This window comes from Neopsephotus bourkii, unplaced genomic scaffold (genome assembly GCF_033783945.1).
Source record: "Neopsephotus bourkii isolate Nb327-2 ecotype Australia unplaced genomic scaffold, CSIRO-AGI_Nbou_v1 NB_1388, whole genome shotgun sequence".
NCBI lineage: Eukaryota > Metazoa > Chordata > Aves > Psittaciformes > Psittacidae > Neopsephotus > Neopsephotus bourkii.
The window spans coordinates 6,247,149-6,266,594 of record NW_026901866.1 but is presented as its reverse complement, the minus strand read 5'-3'; the positions used below and the strand labels follow the sequence as shown (position 1 = coordinate 6,266,594).

At 35.5% G+C, this 19,446-nt stretch overlaps 1 protein-coding gene across 2 annotated transcripts in view; it reads right to left on the bottom strand.

The window, feature by feature from the left end:
• Positions 1 to 922: 922 nt before the first annotated feature.
• The window catches only part of SPRED1 (sprouty related EVH1 domain containing 1), a 62,437-nt gene continuing 43,913 nt past the window's right edge, over positions 923 to 19,446 (bottom strand). The window contains exons 3-6 of one of the 2 annotated variants that reach the window (XM_061367696.1): positions 16,502 to 16,670; positions 15,194 to 15,243; positions 7,441 to 7,548; positions 923 to 2,700 (exon numbers count right to left, since the gene is read on the bottom strand). In XM_061367696.1, the coding sequence (XP_061223680.1) occupies positions 2,041 to 2,700; positions 7,441 to 7,548; positions 15,194 to 15,243; positions 16,502 to 16,670 (987 nt within the window). In that variant the 3' untranslated portion in view covers positions 923 to 2,040. Of the gene's footprint in view, positions 2,701 to 7,440; positions 7,600 to 15,193; positions 15,244 to 16,501; positions 16,671 to 19,446 lie in introns of both variants that reach the window. The other variant, XM_061367695.1, reaches the window with a different exon arrangement.

The following is a 19,446-nucleotide window of genomic DNA, read 5'->3' as shown; positions in this document are numbered from 1 at the left end:
GGCAACCAAGTTTAGCTGATAATGTGTGAAGCATGAAAATCAACCAGAGTAGCAGCTTTCAAATATATAAACAGTAAAAACCAAGACCGCTGCTACCGTGTCATATTCTTGGACTTAATTCATCCAGTCAACTCTTAATACAAAACTAGAAGCTCTTCCGTAACTTCTACAGTTATCAATATATTTGTCATCTTTTCAATGTGAAATAATACTTTGAGATGATCTATGTACACAAGGTGGTCAATTCAAGTTGTAATATAAATATAAATGTTTTCTTTTAAAAAGTATTTTTACAGACAGCTAATGTTATATACATTTGCTTATTTTACTCCTGGGCTACGAAGGAAAATTAAGGGCACCAATGCATGCAGAAAGAAAAATTACATAAAATATATGGAAGAAATGCATAGGAAGTGAGAAAAAGTTATCTTTTAAAATCAGTTCCTTTTTTTTTGTTTGTCTAATAACAAGGGTACACTGAAGACAGTCCTACTCCAGCCAGAATATCAATTAGGCACCGTCGCTAATGAATTGTGACTAGTTGTAGTGTTTTACGTATCTATAATGAGAAGTAAATGTTTCTTACTTCATGACAGAGCAAAGCACCAAATGCTTTAACAAATTCTCTATGGGTTAATCAGTTCATTCTTATCTGAAAGTTAAACACTTAGTAAGTACAAAGCCGTAACAAGTATCGTACACAAGATACTACCACACAGACACATTCTCTCTCTCCCCACTTCCCCGCCCTCCCTCTGAATTTCCTCAGTTAAGACGTTCACTCCAATTTTGCCTGGGCTGTTAATTCATTTCTCAAGCTAAGTCTTTTTGTTGTTGTTTCTGAACAAAACACACCGTACTTTTGTTCTTGCCCATTCAAGTAAGAGAAAGTTGAAGTTCAAAATAATGAAAACAATTTCACTTTTGTTATTAATCTTTTGTTTTAATCATAGTACTTGATAAACAGCTGAACAGGATCCTAGTTTAACAGAAGGATAAACAAGAACACTGATGACAATTTGTTACAACTGCCTTAACGTACCTTTTGCTTAATGAACATTTGAATATGCAATAAAGTATTTTTGGAGGACACCCCAAAAGAAAACAACTTGCTGGTTGAGCAACAGAAACAATTTCCTTTTTGCTATTATGTTGAAATCAAAGTCATTTATATATAAAAATAAATGTTATGTTCTAACAAGAACATTTTAGACAATTACATCTGTGCTTAACAAAAAAAATATTGGTCACTCAAGATTAGAATAATTAATATTTTAAAGGTTTTTAGATTATCAGAATGTATGGATACAACTCAACACAAACTGTAGCTGAAGGGAACCAGGACTGAAAATATCAATTTGTCCATCTGGAATAAAAATGCGACTAAATTAACTAATTAAATATTTAAAATACTACCATGGAATGTGACAGTAGATACAGTCCATACCTACTGTATCAGAGGGAAGGGAAGTTTAACATGTAATAATTCGTACCTTACACATTTAGTTAAATATAAACATTTGTTATTTATACATAAAGTTGCTTCCAAAAAACTATTAATAAGTGATTTAGTTGCACTTAAAATCAGTTTCATTTCTCATTTGCCGAGTATTAACTTTTCTTAAGCTTAAATCAACTGTCACTAGTGCACTTTTAGTTAAAATTTCCCCTCAGGTAAGTTTTAATCCTTTTAAAAGAGCCCCCTTACCTAAACCATGAATGTACAAAGTGGCAAAAGTTAATCCCTTTTAGTATAATCATAGTTTATATACTCATTTTATAGCCGATAATAAGAATAGGCTTTCCTTTGCAAAATCTCCTTCACAACTTGCAACAAATGCCACGCGCTCAAAGGAAATAGTTAGGCGTGGCTAGCACTTGTAAAATGCCAAGGTCTGACAAGTCTTGTTGCTTCCTCCACATCAAGCATCTCTTACATGAAGGAAGATTCCCTTCAGCTTGCCAAAAACCTTCCACAAATCCAAGTTAGATGCTTCCTGGAAACAAAGATTTTTCAGCTCTGTTTGGCACAAGACTGATTCATCCTGCAGCTTTATGCTTTCCTCCACAGCACCCACACACCTCACCGCAGTGATGGCATGCTCTCAAGGGGAGGTAGCAGCACATACATGGAGCAATGAACGAGAGTGCCACCAGTGCTAACCAGCGTAAGCAGAACTTGTCATCACTAGTGTCACATGAGCAAGGATCAGAAAAATCTCCTTCAGAGTCTGACATGCAGTGATAAAGCATGCTCTCTGCGCAAAGCATGCAACTAACTTGGTAGATGCATCTTTTAATAGGATCTGGCGCATCTTGACATTTTCCTCTGCCATTATCTTCATGATTAAACCTCTCCTGGCAGTATATACAGCGGGAACGTTCACCATCCTCTTTTCTTCTTTTTGAGTTTTTAAATTTTGATGAGGAAGGCTGAGTTTTAAATACCACAGAACTCTTTGAGTCTTTCAGGGAATTCAACTTAGTTCCATCCCCACATGGGTATAAATAGTCAGATTTTTTACTGTCTGATTTAGAAAATGGTATATTTGAGTCTGCGTCATCCCTCTCCAGGTCGTTCTTCCACATATCAGGATGCCTGTAGTCTGCATAACGACGTATCAAAATGTCACGAGGGTTTATCCTAACAATTTCATCTTCATCCTGAAAACTAACATGTCTGATTGACTTCAGTGGCACCTGAAATGGCAAAGCAAGATAAGTTCACTACAGTGTATCCCAAATTTATGTCCACCTACAATGTAAAACTCAGATCAGGAAACGAAAAGCCAGGTTTTTTTTTTCCCCTTGCTGCTTGAAGATAAAAATTTCAGCCTATTTTCATACCAGTACGATTTATAGACTTCCCCACAATAATCATCCTTTTGCATGATATCAGAACCATGAGCTTTAGTATTCTTTCCTGACTTTTTTAGTACCTCATAAATGCTTTGGATATTTTGGTATCCACATAAAACTTCATACTGTTCTTTGAAATATGCTCAAAATTCAGATTTTAACATCTTCCAGTGGCAACTAATTCCACAGATCTATTACCCCTCACATGAAATTGATGATTTCACATCACATATTAGCCACTGCTTTAGGATTTCACATTCCCCCATACATACATTCACTGAGTTACTTGTGTTATCTAAGAGAAGCTTTCCTTTATTCCTGCTCTAAGTTTTCAAACTTCCTCCACTTTTGCAATAGGAGTATTGAATACTGGTTACTTATTTTCAAAGCTGTATTCCAGATAAGGATTTTACCATGTGATGAATAATATTCAGTGGCACGATTAATCAAAACTAATGGCTTAAAAATGCACACCCCCCCCCCCCCCCTTAGCTTATATACAGTAGTTAAATTGATTAGCTTAGGTCACTGGCATGCAAACACCCAACTACTTTTAAAATTCTCAACTTAGAAACTGACCATAATTCAAGTCCTTTTATCTCAAAAGGCAAGTAAAAGGGAATGTGCTAAACACATAGAAAAACAGCAGAGAGATAAGACAGAGTTCTTGTTTATTCTGCCTTAACAATCAAAGGGCATGAAAAAGTTGTTGAAGGTGTCAAATTTAAATAATCTAAACTGAAATGCGGCAGACCTTAGATATTAAGACAGTGAACTGCCACTAAATGTTACTGAAATCACGTTATAAGTGACCTTCAAGAAAAGGTACAAATAATGACAGGATAAACATTTAGGACGTGCATGGAAGGAGCTCATAAAAATATCAGATAGTGAGCAAAACAGAAGTCTCAGTATGCCCTTGTGTTCCTGCCTCATAGACAGGCAGATATTTTCCTACACTGTCGCGCTATTATGATCACGTCCAGAATATAAGAAAGCTTCAAGTCAAATTCCACCTTTTTCTCCTGTCAAGTGCACAGCCAACCATCTCACAGTGAAAACTGAAAAACACCCACTCCTTAACCAATTAGCCTTACAAAGTCTTCCAGAGTCATGAATTATTTGGGAATGCATCTTTGGCATCAGTATTGTTGCTTTGAGAATATTTACCTTATTAGTACTGATTAAATTAATGAGAATTAATGTCACTATTCCATTGTCTAGGACAACAGTAGAACTGCATGTTCCTAATCTGTGGTGTGTAGCAACAAGTTAACACTGTACTGTTTCACTTTGCACATGTCTGTGCTCCTACTACACTAAAGTCTGCAGGCACCTGGTTTTGGGGTAGGAGGCAGAGAAGGAAAGAGGGAAGACAGCTGGGAAAGAGAAAGGAATAGCTTCTTAAAATATGTCAGCTTCTGATTACATAAGAATACCTGTAGCCTGCTCTAACCATCACTTCCCTGCTTAATAATCCTCATGTGTTAAGTACAAAACTGTAATTAGAGCTGCTTTGCCCTGGTAGTTTCAACTAGAGTATGCTAACATGAATAATACTTTTTTTCTTGGTTCCAAGGCATGTAGCTGGACTTCCAGAGGGTCTCAAGAATACAGGATGAAGAAAGGTTATATCCTATTCAGCTAACATAAATGCTCTTCCACCCTTCCACAGGCTCCCACAGAAGCAGTTAGGCCCCCCCTTTGCTTATAAAAGCAGAGTGCTTCTCACTTCTGTTTTCAAACAAAAGCCTATTGTTCTATCATCAATAACTAGCTATGGCTAACTGGCTTTTCTGAACAGTTAACAGCATAAATTTACAGGAAAAACCATCAAAATGACATTAGAATTCTGTATGTTCCAGGCATAAAGGATCCTACTCAACTGTACATGCAGAATACCAGGCATGCATTTAAATGCATTAAATAAAATCCATTGTTTAAAAGTAAAAAAAAAAAAAAAAGAAAAAAAGAACAAAACCAAAACCTCCAACCAAAAAAACCCACCCTCAACCTCCCATTCCCCAGACATCTAATAGCCATTAAAGATCACTACAAATACTAGCAACTGTAAAACCTGACCTCTCCCCAGTCTTTGAAGGCTTTTTATTTGTTTGGGCAGAACACATCACATACACAGAACTCATTTCTTTTTCTCAAGCCCCCAGCCAAACACCTATTAAAATGCTTAAGGTCTGATATGCTACAAACAAGGCAGCATTATGTTCTTCATGCAACTGATACTAAGAAACCATTTTTTAAGACAGCAAGTGGGAAACACTGGAAACAAGTAGGAGAAATGTTGGAAAAGCTTTATAAACGAAGTGCTTACACACTGGGTGTTTAATGGGATCTATACGAAAGCATGAGATACAGGAAACCTTCACAACACTACAGAATCCAGATTCAGTTAGGTACAAATACCAACAAACTTCAACACGAATAATGCACATCGTCCTCTAGGCATTCAAAACTGTAACTCAGTGCAAGTGCCATCACTGTATAACAGCTGAATCAGGAAGGGAGGAAGAATATGACAGCAAACTGAAATCCCATAGAGAATCTCACTATGAACATGACTGACCAACTGGAAATTAGGCAGAAAATTTTTGTTGACATAACTGAACTCACTGGTATTACACCTTATTTGAACAGGTGCATCTTTAAGTAAGACACAGACGCTTGATACTGCAGCCTTTACTGCCTCCCCTCAAACAGATATACCTGAATTTGCCCAGCTTGCAACTCGACAACATGAGGACACCAGCAAAAAAATATATCATTGCCAGGTACTACATATAAGTCAAAGGGACATCAATGTATCAGAAGCTGAAGAGTGGAGGGACTTCCGTATTTTGTAGTAACAGCCAAAGGATTACAGGTAAAAATCTGAACTCTCATTAATGACTTCTCCGGGCTTTTCAACTTACTAGCACAGCCAAACTTATTTATACAAATTGAAACAAACCATGTATTTGCCTCAAGATCTGCTGTGCCACATGGTCACATACATGGCATTCAGCAGAGACAATGTGAGATTTTGCTGGTTTGCCTATGTTCTAAATGTGCAAACCACAGAACCATGCAGAAAGCATGGGGTGTCAGATGCAGGTGGTGCTATAGTATAAGAAAAATAATTTAAAGAACATCTACTTAAATTTCCATGGTATCTCCCGTAACTTCAGTCGACAAGGAATGAACTGTCATTTCCGGGAAATTCCTATTTAATTTTTATCAGACAGACGCTACCCAGAATACCATAGCTTAAATCATCATTTTCTCAGTAGCCAGTTCTATATGTGCTCTTAAAACACACAAGCATTTTAAGACCACCACACTTTCATTTACGATGAAGACTAATACGCATACATCACTGGTTACTACAGCTGTTAAGTGTTAGCCGCAATAACCTGACCACCCATCTATTCTACTCTATGATATTTGAAGGGGGGTAAAGGGGAAGAGGAAAAATATGTATCTCCTGATGCACAGAACAAACAAATATGAGGTGACTCATACAAAGAGATAACTGGAGTAGATCAATGATTAAAAATCGTTAAGTTCATTATTTCAAGTTCCTTAGTTCTTGCTTCTTTTGCCCAATAAAGCAGTTAGAAAACAGCTGATAACAAGGCTTTCATACAGTCCTTTCTTTCTTTGTAATAATGACCAAGGGTATTAAAAAGCTGTATTTCAAGTCGCATCATTTTCTGTACAAGTGTTCACAACTACTTGAACTTGTGTTCTGCTTTGACTTCTGTTAAGCTTATTCTAAAAAGCTTCCCCTGTGTTTGCTTCTAGGTGTAAGACCCTCAAAGTAATTATTATCCAACTCACTATTAAGTCTACTTTTACAGCCTTTAAAAACTGTCAGTTATTTGAGGCTTAGAAAAAAGCAAAATCTATAGTGTTAAAGGAAAAGTTGTAACATTGTCTTTCTAATCTTTTAAAAACATTCAAAAAATGTCTGTACATCAGCCTTCCTCCTGCTAGTGGGTTGTTTTCTGATTCAAGAATCTGTTTACCAATAACTTAATACTTTTCATGCATAACAGATAAACCATTTTCCTTTCTGTACCAAAATAGAATATTTTAGTTCAAACGGGCAGTAAGAAAGTATAAAACGTTTCAATAAACATACTTAGCAAAAGTGCCCCATGGTGTAATGCATCCAAGATATCTTTTAAAGATACCTTTCAACATTTCTAATAAAAAGAAAAAAAAAAATTGTATACATGCAACTGAGATCGAGCTCATGCCCAATCAACATTTTCTGAAAAATTTCAACAGCTTTTCGATGCTGCAGATATTGAGTCTGTAATACAGAAATAAGAGTTCAGAGAAAGTGAAAGATTTATTCATGCTGTCTGCTGCACTACAAGCACAGGTAAATACTTTCGCAAAGCCTTACCTCTGCCATAACAACACTAGTATTTCAGCTGCAATGCTTATATTGATCATTTCAAGAAGTTGAGAGTATAATGCTCCAATACAGGGACTTAGAATGAAAGTGCAGAAACTACACTCTGGTGTTAATGCAACAAGCAAAGTAAGAACTGCTTCTTTTATCAGTAGTCTTACCTGGTTAGGTTGGCTAGGAAAACAGGCTCTCCTGGTGTTGAAATCCTCAAATGCTGAAGGCCTTATATTTGCACTATTGTAAGGTTCACTGGTTACTACAGTTTCGTGTTGGAAAAGGTGATCTTTCATTAATGAACCTGATGTATTTTCTTGAGTAGTCTAGAAGACATAAGAACACCCTTGAAACGATTTTGCATTTACACAAACACACAAACCCCACAACGTTCATGCATGAATGCATTAATACTCTCCATAACATGCTAGAGGCATCTATAAACACAAATACTTTTAAATACACATTTTTAAAGTACTTATAAGTACAGAAGTGTTTTCTTTACTGTAAGTAAGCCTTAGAAAATACGAGTTCCTTTTCTGCTGAGCATACACAAACAACTCAGGCATTAAAGATCCATGCCTTTAACTCAGTTACCAAATCACACTAAAGAAGTTCTTTAAGGAAGGAGAGATAAGCCCAGTCTCTGTGATTATGCTTTCGCTAGCTACGCATGAAGCTGCCAGTATTCACATATATTATACACCTGGAGGAAAAAATTTGAGGCAAATAAGGCAAAAGCTAGTCTTTTTAATAAATTAAAACTAAGATCAGCTGAAAAGGAAAAGTCAGTTTCAACATAAAGTGGCTCAATTAAAATATCTAATTACAGCAAGTGTGTATTAAACAACTAATCACTGTCTTTTTGAAATTAAGGTTCTATCAGGTAATCTGATACAAAAATGAGACCATGTGGCAACATATAATGAGGTATCTGCAGGACATGTGCCATTGAGAATAAGGAAGAGGAAGTACGTTTGGGTGGAATATTGGCTTGTGACATGATCCAATTTCTGAAAAGAATAGAAAAACCAAACAGTTCTCATTTTTAAGCTTAACGGGCTGGGATATACTCAGGATACAGTAGAACATATTGATAAAAATCCCACTGAGCTGCCAAAAAAATGAACAATGTTGTTTTTGTACAACAAAACAACAATATTTTGTTTGCATTGAGAGATGCTGTAAAGTTAACTAGCTACTATCATCTGATATCACTGAGAAAATTCTGGCATCATACAACTTCCTGCAACAAGAATGTTATGTTTCAGCTTTAATGTAAGGATTTGTATATATATTAAGGAAACATTAAGGGGGAAACAATAAAAACCCTCCAGAAAACTACTGAGGCAGAGGCAAACCTGAAGGTTTGGCAGATTAAGTACTAATAAGTACACTTACTATCAGTTAAGTACACTGAATCATTAGTTTTATCAAAATACTTAAGGAACTTACTCTGGTATTACATTAGCACCTCACATACATAAAAGACTAATGTATCAAGTTCTAGTCACCTAGACAAAGTGCAAGTAGCTGTTCTGTAACTGATCTTTGAGAAAGAAAATCATCACATCACTAAGAATATATATATTGTTCAGAAGCACTCTGAGAGGAAAAACATTAGAATTAGTAATTAATAATCAGCTTTAATTAATACTGGAGAGCGCACACCCCATGAAGAACAAGGGCTCAGTCAGGTTAAGATTCTACTGAAAAATTCTGAAGACAGGCAAAACGCCAGGAAGAAGTACTTTTTGCAGATCCTTGGGCATGACACCACCAACTAAGCATTCAGCCCTGCTGTTGTCAAGATTAAATTTTCTGGTCAAACTGCTGGAAAAGGAGTACAAAAGAAACACTGAAATGACTGGCAAGAGTTTATGATTTTATAGATGTATTACGTATTTTAAGAGTAAACCCATCAAATATTAGTGCAGTATCAAACACCTTCCTAGCAGGAGGTACTCCTATAGGTACATTGCCCAATGACATAAAAAGCTTCCAAAACACTGGTTTAAACCACAGGAGAACTAACTGCATTCAGAATGAAGAAGAAATGCCTACAAATATTTTGGGTTTGAGCAATGTTATAAATGCTTACAACAAGCAGAAACTATTGAAACTAGGAACACACTTAACAGCTAGAAGCCATTTCACAGAAACCACAGTGATAAGCACTACCTAACCCCCTTACCTCCCCCCAGCTATTACCAATTTGAGTGGTCTAGGGAGAAGGATAAGAGCTGCGAAAACTACTCCTCCTTCTTTCCCAGGGGAAAAAAACCCACATACTCTTTACAAGCCAGTTTTATCCCTGAGTGAGATTTGCAACAGCCTGCATTATTTCCTGTTCCTGCAAGCGATTCACACCTTTTTTTCTTCAGAAATAAACTACCTACACTATAGAGCAAAAAAGACACATGCACATGCTCACAGACACACACATACACGCTCCCCTTGGCAGTTCAGGAGGGCTCCATTTACTAAAGGATATGGGCACTGATCACCCGTTACAGTGCTAACTAGCAGTGCCATACACTGATGTATGAAATACAGACATTAATCCTAAAGCAAGCATTTGTGCCCTATACACAGCAATTATGAAGGAATGCTTTTATAAAATTCAAACACAGACACCACAATTCAAGCTAATTGACTTCAAGGACAAATTTGGGGGTGGAAGGAGAAGGCAAAGAGAAAGGCATTTGACCTTTGTAAGGCAGACACTCATGAGACAGCTGTTCAGAAAGCACAACACTCAGCCTACCAATCTGCACACTACACGTAAGCGGGCACAGCCTAACTTCTGGTATTTATGCAAAATCAAAAGTGATCAGGTCACTTACGGTCTTATTCAGCCTATAAATACTCTGCACAACCTCAGAAATGCCAGATCAATTTCCTGAACTCTGTATTTTTAAGTAAACTTGTAGTTTAGATATAGCCAAACCATGTTTATTAGTATCAAAAAGCTTTCTTTGCATGTCACTTCCTGCTCCAACTAGATGTTCTATGACAAATTCATGAATACCTGAAAAACCACGTTTATAATGGAAACACCAGCAACCTGTAGGAAGAGGCCCTTGAAACAAAAATGCTATTGTATTAGAAATGCTTTAAAGTAAAAAGCAAACATGTAAAGTTTTCCACAAGAACTAAGCTTGGTATATCAAGTATACAGAACATTACACACAAACACAAATGCACACATTCCCCTTTTCTACTATCCAAAGCAATTATACCTCCCACACTCAATATCCTTTAACCACAGCCTGCAAAGTACAGTACTGGCATAGGTTATTCAGTATCATCTGTAGAGTAATCTACGCCAGTTTTTAATGCACAACGGAAATCTGGTTTGCTCCCAGCTGCTGGTATAATAATTACTGTCCTATGGTTGCTAAGAGATACTCTGAATTTTTTTCCAAGACTACTAAAACATTTCTGTGCGCGCAGGCAGAAGGATGCTGGGTAAAGCAATAAAATGACTCCAGCTGTAGCTCTCCAGCAGAATTCAAAACCAGATGACAGCTGTAGAGAAAATGAAAACCAGATTGAGCTTCTCTTCTTCTTCAAATTTTCTCTTCTTACTTCTCCCAGTTTGCCAAAGTCTGGGAGAGAATTCAAGATTGTTCTGCAAACATTGTTAAAAATGTTCTGCTCTAAGTAAGTTTAATGATTACACAGAAGGATGGATAAGAGACCACATTTCCGTTGCTTCCCAGTTCTTGTATTTACTTCCCATGAGGCCTGAAAATCTGCTGTTTAATGCTAACCAAAACAAGAAGCATTTAAATGTGGGATTATTTTTTTTAAATTGTGAATAAATGATAAAGATTTCAAAAACTTTTGAATAACTTCTGCTTTAGCCATTTCTAAGAGTGATGGAGCAACTATTTTCATATTTGGCAAAGAAACTATTATAATCAGGTATTTAGTTCTAACACAGACTGAAATGTTACTTAAATTACTCTGAATGTTTTGTACAGTGTCAAGTGAAAAAATAAGGCACTTGAGACACCTTTTTCTTTCAAGTCTGTTCTACCTGAATTATATTTTCAGCACACTGGAGGTTTTTAGGGATTCCAAGGAAGGAACTGGTAAACTAAAGCACAACTTTGTAACTTGCAAACAGGCTGCTAGGGATATGGCAAGTTTATATTTGGTAGAGGAAAAGAATCTGAGCCAATCCTTGAACAAACAAGCAAACTGACCTAAGCTGCTTGTCTGCTGCATTCAAATGCTTGGTTTTTCATCAAAAAATCCAAACCTCCTACAAATTCCTCATGTGTACTTCCATATAAGTATATATACATTCCCAGGATCCATTTACAAACATTGCAGGCAGTCATCTAACTCTGCATTACCTCATTTGTGTATTTCTATTTGAAATTAATCCAGTAAAACTAAGGTTTATTTAATGATTTAAACAATTTGCATATAATACGTCCATTCAACAACTAATAGTAATTATAACAATTTTAGCAACCTTTACAAGCAAGTCTGAACACCCTTAGGTGATGGAATTTTTTAATATTAAGATTTTAATATTACTTGGAAACAAGAACATCTAAAGAAGCTAAGTCTTCTTCACATATAAGTTTGGTCTTCTGTAAGAATGCTTTCTCTGTGAGGTTTTATTTAAAAAATATAATTAAAAAAAATAATCTAGTGACCCAAGATTCAAGATAGTGAGCAAAATGCTAGTCTAGAAAGCACAAGAGCTCAGTTTTTGAATTTGCATTTAGGAGTTGCACATACAAGTTTTAGACAACCCCTATTTCCGCCTGCTACATCCACAAAATGTGATAATACTTATTACTAGTAGGCATGAGGTTTCACAGCAGTGCCACTGACTAGATCAGAAGGCTGTGTGTTTTGACCTTATCTGTATAATTTTATTTGCTTTCTATAGCACCAAATATAACCAGCCAGTAAAATAAATTTATGAAGCATGTTTTGCTTTCACTAATCATCTTTACATTCTTAAAAACACAGTTAATGAAATTTATGTATCAAGTACATGCTACATTCATACTTGCACATATTCAAATATGCACTAAATACAGGATTCCAGCTGTGTAAGATGACTGCAACAGCACAGGCAAAACACCTTTACAGCAAATCATGTAACTGACAAAGACCTATTAATATTTTCAAATGTATGCCGGTGACATCCTGGGGACTTTATTTACTACACTAACAAAGAAAAACATGAAACCAAAGAATAACAATACACATGATAGTTACTACAGAGTATAGACAAAAATACAAGCACATTAACAAACAAGCTATAAAAAGTAAGCATGAAATAAACCTTTTCTCTTTCTGATATTCTGCTATCTTAGAAGCATTTTACAACTACTTAGTATTTTTAATTAACTGGAGGAGCTCCACTGCTTGATCTGTTGTATTTCATTCCTTAGAGATTACAAATTATAATTCTGGAAGAATGTTTTTATGAAACAACAAATATCCCACTGCCCTCAGATCCAAGTGTCAACCTGCTCTTTAACATTCTATTCACACTCTAAAATGCCCTTGCATAGATATACTCCAAAACTTACACAAAAATACTATTAGAGATTTGGGAAAACAGTTTACAGAACAGGAAAAAAAACCAAGCAAACAAGAAAAACAAAATATTCTTAGATCTTTCAAACTATAGTGGAATGGGAAGAAGGGGGGACAAGTCAACATAACTCTTCCAATATATAATGCATTATCTTTAAACAAAATGGTCTTATTAGTCCTTCAACTTAAAAAACCCTGGGGTATCAAGTGCCACTTAAAACAATATCAGTCTTGGAAGGGGAAAGAAATAAATCATTTGGAGGACAATGTACACTATTTGGTATGCCCCAGATATTCTTGATGAGTAGACCTGTGCCTGTAACTAAAATGCTGTAGCCTTTCTACACTGACATTCATAATCCTGCAATTACAGCTTTGTTATTGATACATGCACCTCATTTAGATGAAAAATAGCTAAACCAGGTGGGTTCAGCCTTCCCGGCCTTTCTGCCCCCACTCCCCCTTCTGGTATTGTTGCAGATAGGCAATTCTAGTATCATTTAGTTTACTTTGGTATGCAGTAATACAGTTAAGAGAGACTGGCTAGCTTTTTTTTTGCCCCTAGAAAGCAGGCAGTTCTTGCTATCTATCCAGAGCATGAATTTACAATTAAGTAGTATGTGTTGGGTGGTGAAGAAATGGAATGCAACTGATAATTCTACCAGCAGTTTATATTAAACAGATTATTTGTACCTCTAAGTTATATATAGAGAAAGCTTTTTCAAAAAATGTACATATTATTTTAAATATATATAAAGTAAACCTACATAATCTATTTAGTATCTAAATATATCTGTATTTACATTTAAGTGAACACACTTTTCTCCGGTTTCCCAACAAGAAACTTTGTAAATATAAAGAATCACAGACATTTGCTTCAATTTTGGCATCCTTATATAGAAATGTAACAACTAGGCAGCATAATCAAGAGGTAATTAGTCTCCTCTAATCTCATTAGGCCTGTAGAAACTGCTCAATTATTAATCCTTGCAACAAAGTGTGTTTAAACAAGTCTTTTAAAAGCTGATTAAGAACTGCATTAACTTTGGCACACATTTCCTCCACCCTGTCAAAATCTCACTCCTATTTGATATCCAAAATATCTAATATTTATAGCAATTTTACTTTAAAGTGCCTTAAAATAAAGCATTGCAAATAAAGAACAACAAGTGGTTGCACAGCCAACACTTACACAGATACATTTCTCCTACCATAAAATGGAAAGAAACCAGTAGTCTTCTGCATTGCCACTGCATTGCAGTACCCTTTCTAAATACTTGACCCTCAGTCTCCTACCATAATTCAATTCTTACCCATTCTTCAAAGCAGGGTGTTAATTTTCATGGGTTTGTGTTGCAAAGGTTCTACACTGCATCTACCTATGATAATTTAATTTTGCATAAATGACAAAACTCCCCCAAGAAACTAATTACAAATACTATCAGCTTTCTGAATAGTCACTAAGACGCCTGAGTAACTTATTTCTAAATCAGTTCCATTTTAAATTTCTGCACTCTGAAAATTGAATATATGTGCGAGTAAAGCCAAGGCTTTCCCTGAAACTGTAAATAGGAAAGAAGAAATGATACACACACGGACACAAGTACATTTTTACTCAGTTATATCTATTTAACATATATATGTATCCTTAATATCCGTTTATACCGACTTTTTAAGTACATGGATTCTTGCATATTACCAGGTAGTGCTACACGAGTGCTATAGTACCTGTATTTGTGTAAAGCATTACAAACCTGAAGCATAGCAGAAGATAAGTTTTTTACATTTTATGCCATTATGACCTATATTGAATGGTGTAAATATGGATCAAGAAAAATGTGAAACTCAGCAAATGACTAGTTTATCTTCAGTGTGTTTTTAAAAATTAGCTGAACTTCCACCCTTGTTTGGACTAGATTCTTTTAACTGTTAACTCAGCATCTTTTCCACTCTAAGTATATAATGTCAGAAGTGTCTATCACTGTAGAGTGAGATCTGGGAAAAAACCAGGACGTGCATGTAAAAGAAGAAAACTCCTGACCCTTTTATTCTTATTTTCCCAGAATAATATTTCACCTTCCCATGAATTAGAAGAGGACACCTAACCTCTTGAGAGGTTGTAAAAGCAGACATTGTAAACGTAAAAATAAAACTCAGGATGGTTAATCATCCTATTGACCAACTACTTGTCAATAGACAATATTGAAAGCCTTCTACGTAATTGTTCTGGAACTTATTTCATTAAACTGAATTTTGGCACTCCTCTTATTTTCCTTATTCTAATGGAAACAGCTGTTGAATTAATTAAAAAACCTGCACAATTAATTTAAAAATTTAAATGCTCACCTGAAAGCAGTCTTCTGCCACTTCAACATCATTTTGGGAAGGTGGATAACCTACAGAAAAAAATAAAAAGGCAAGGTTATTTGCTTTTTATTTACAGTTTACTGCTTCCAGTAGTCCACACAATCCTTCAATATTTGGCTATAGTAATATAAATATGCTGGCTTTTTTAACCAGTAGATCAGTGTATTTCAAGTTTCTTTTAATAAGTACCATTCATTTACACATTCTGCATTTTATACACTGAGTACTCCCCGCCACACTTCTCTGTCTTGTTGACACCTTTCTTATAAAAGCATTTTCAAAGTGTCATCAGAAGTCAGAAGCAAGGGAATATATTCTTGCTAATATAACATTTTGAAAATTAGAGGCAGATACTTTTGGTTGGTATGAATGCTCACTGTTGTGTATTTTGATATAAATCAGCAGAAATTGGAACTGTGAGACCCTAAGTGAAGAAAGGATTCATATGTTCTCCAGTTATTTCTCTTGCAGGGACATGGGTAGTATCACCACAGTTCAAAAGAAGTCATCCTAGTATGTCAAAAAGGATTTCCCTTCAGAAATGTTTCTCCCTTTGCTTGTATGGTATCACACATTAAATACATAAGTTTACAGTACATCAGTAGCTCAGAATATTTTGTTTAAATTTCTCCCTTTAAGTTACTTTTCACAAGCTTGAAAGAGATGTTCTTTCTATTCAATAAACACCTGTTCTCTTCCCTTCTTGCCTCTCCCTATGCAGGAGCACACTTATCGTATTTTCAGTTCAAAATCTAAGCTTGATGATGTTCTTCAGTTTGCTCACTAGTTTTCAGTTAGCCATATTAAATTCTTCTACTGTCCCATCTAAACCTCTTCTCAGAACTACTCTGTCAGCTGTTAGTAAACAAACAGAACTATTAAATGAAAGCGCATGCAGATAAAAGAGGACTCAAGGAGTCTCAACAGTTTATCCTTTAAGAACATAGAGGCTGTTACAAGCTTCTAGAAAGATCCAAGTAAGGCAAGTAACACTCTAGCTTCCCCCATTTCTTCATCACTAAAAAAAATAGAGGCAATGCTTTATTATGATGGGGTATTTTGAAAATTACCTCATTAGGGTCTGTGAAACAGTTTAAGACACTTAGATCAATGGCACTTTAGAAATGCCTGAAGTACTATTAAAAACCTGTTAAAATCTCAATGCGCTATAAGTCAATTCACATCCTTAAATACTGCCAGCATTAATGTTAAGCAAAGTGCTTTGACTTATTTACTGAACAGTCATGATACCGCCCCCTCCCCTGCCCCTTCATTTGAAATATGTACCTTGAGAAATATCCTCTACTGCTCTCCGAATGCCTCTATCAAATGCTCTTGCATCAGCAGGACTCTGAAATGTAAGGCCAAACTTTTTGTCATCAATCTTCCAGTGGTAAAAAGTAGGAGTAACTTTGTTGTAAACAAGGTCCTTCTTTAACGTGCATTCCAAGACAACCTTCCAGAAAGAAGACAGAAAGAAAAGATATCACTGACCAATATATCAAATTTGAGAACAAAATTTAGTCTTTGTGAGTTACCAGAAAATATACATCCTAAGAGTGGGTAAGGGGCTCTGTTCAAATTTCTTCCTGTTACAAGGATGTAATTTTAACATTGTTTCCATTATGGTCAAATTATTCACTAACCGTTGCTCATAGGTAGTATGGGTTCAGGACACTATTTTTATACAGAGTAAATCTTCCCACCCTCAAAAGTACATGATCCCTACAGCAAGCACTTCTGTCAGTACAGACTTGCTAGATATTCAGCAAATGAAATAGGCCACACTTCAAAAAACATTACTGTGCTGATATCAAGTATTACTCTATCGCTGGTTATCTCTCATTTGTATACTTATTCTATCAAACTTTTAAGCACCAGACTAACTTTATGCTTTCAGGCCACATCAGTTGTCTCCCAGAAAGGCTACCAGACAGGAGGACTGTTTCAAAAACTGAAATTAGTAAGAACTAAAATCTTTTTGAACCTATTACTGCCTGTACCTAGACACAAATGTATTTATGGCTCGTGCTCAACTATAATGAAAACAGTAATTAGGAATAATTAACAGAACTATTTGGCAACAAAAACATATACATGCACATTCAGTTATGAAGCAAAGTTGCAGCTTTCAACATCATTCCCTCACTCTAAATTGCCTGTTTTTAGAAATATCTGCATAATTCATTTATCTGCAAAATTTATGTTATGCAACATTGTTACATTGAATGTTTCTTGATTAAAAACAATCTAAGGTGAATTAGAGGGACATGCACTGATCTTTTCCTGTTGCACTACGTATAATAAATAGCACAGCAAGACAACCCATATTCCTGTATTACTACTAGATTCTAAAACCCTTACTGAGAGATGATTGAGGAATTACAATAGTATATCTTTTTAATATTAATGTAGTTCCAGAATTAAATATTTAATTGTTATGTATGCAGCTTTGAGAGAAAAATACAAAATTTTTTACAGCATGTGGAAAAATGAGGTTAATTATAACAGATAATATCCAAATTTCAAAAGAAATATCTGTCTGAATTTAAGATTATTCTTGCAAATCCTTTGTGTTCTTTCTCTCCTTTCCTTATCAACTGTATTGGAAAACAATTGTGGGTTTTTTTTCCCTCTTGCTCTTCATTACCCTACACCCCATCACTAATCATCTTGAGTTTTACTGCCTTTTAGCTCTGTCACTAGAAGGATGACATTATTTCTGCACATATAAACTCTTCCAGTTTATATGCCCAGAAATAATTTTTGTTACTCCACTCTGATTCCCTAAATGGTCTGCAAGGAAGGAAGCACAGGAAAGAATCTAAATATTTGCTGCAGATGTGCAGGAAAAGGTGCTGCAGGATTAAAAAAAAAAAAAAAAAAAAAAGTGTAGTTCTGCAGTTCTAAGGTGTGTTAAATGATCATTCTTTGTCCCTTTTGATGCTTTTAAATTTGTTTGCTCCTAAAATGAGGAGTTAAAATTTGAAGGTTTCTCAAATCATTTTCTAGGTCTGCGAGTAGTTTTGGGGGGATTTCTACTACATTTAACACCAGCTTTTTCACACTATATTTTGTGTGTAATTTCATACAAAACTTCAACAAGAAGTACTGCATTTTACAGCATTTTAGTGAATACTTCCTCCCAAAGGAGTTAATCCAGATTACTTCATACTGAAAATTCAAATCTGAATGACAAGCATTTTTAAAAGATAATATACCACTGGAGATAAACTACTGGATTAATACTTTACTGAGTCAAAGCTATAATTTTCAAAGAAATACAAACCAAAGCAGAACCCCCCCAAACAAAACCCCTAACCCAAAAAACACTTGTACCATCTCAACCTTCAAACACCCCCCAACCCCCAAACCTCACAATATTTCATAAAACAAATAAAATCGATCATTAACAAAACAAACATTCAATCATTAACAAAACTAGCAAACATCTTATCAAACACCATAGTTATTTTCAGATTGATTTGAGGAAACAAGTTTAATAGGACAGTACTGATTTTTCTGATCTAAAGCTGTATGAAAATAGGCCAGTTAACACACAAGGTAAGTCGTTAAGGGCACTGAAAGGAGAAAAAATTAGTTGCATCAAAATTGTATGTGCTATGAAATGTAAGAATCCATATAGGTGAGACTTTATGCCTGCCCAACCTGAGAGAAAACTCAAAAGACGTAGGTCGCAATTAGCAGCAGGACACAAGTCTATAAAATCCCTGCCTTCCATAGTTTTTGTTGCACATAGAAATATAAAAAACCTAAACCAATCAAAAAAAACCAAACCAATAAAAAAAAAAACAAAATCCCCCACAACCATCACCTAAAACATTACCCCATCATCAACACTTTTACGCTTCACAACGTATTCTTTTCCACTGTTAAACACAATGTCATCAAAAGCTTCTTCACGCTGAAGCATGTAAACCACCAGTAGAACTGGGGAGGCAGTGTCCTAATACATCTACCTCCAAAGCCTGGAACTGGAAACCAAGCCTTTAGCAATACAAATTTTTTTTTTCATGTCTTCAGAACATCCAAAACTCCACATATTTTTACTGACAGTCTGAACTCTCTACCTCACGTTTGAAGATGGTATAACACTCTCCCACACAGCTATCAAAAAACTGCCCTCTGAAACCCTTATTAGGTACACCTTCCCTAGGATGTCCAGTGAAAAGCACAACAAAAGCCCACACCATTGTAAATAAGTGACTACA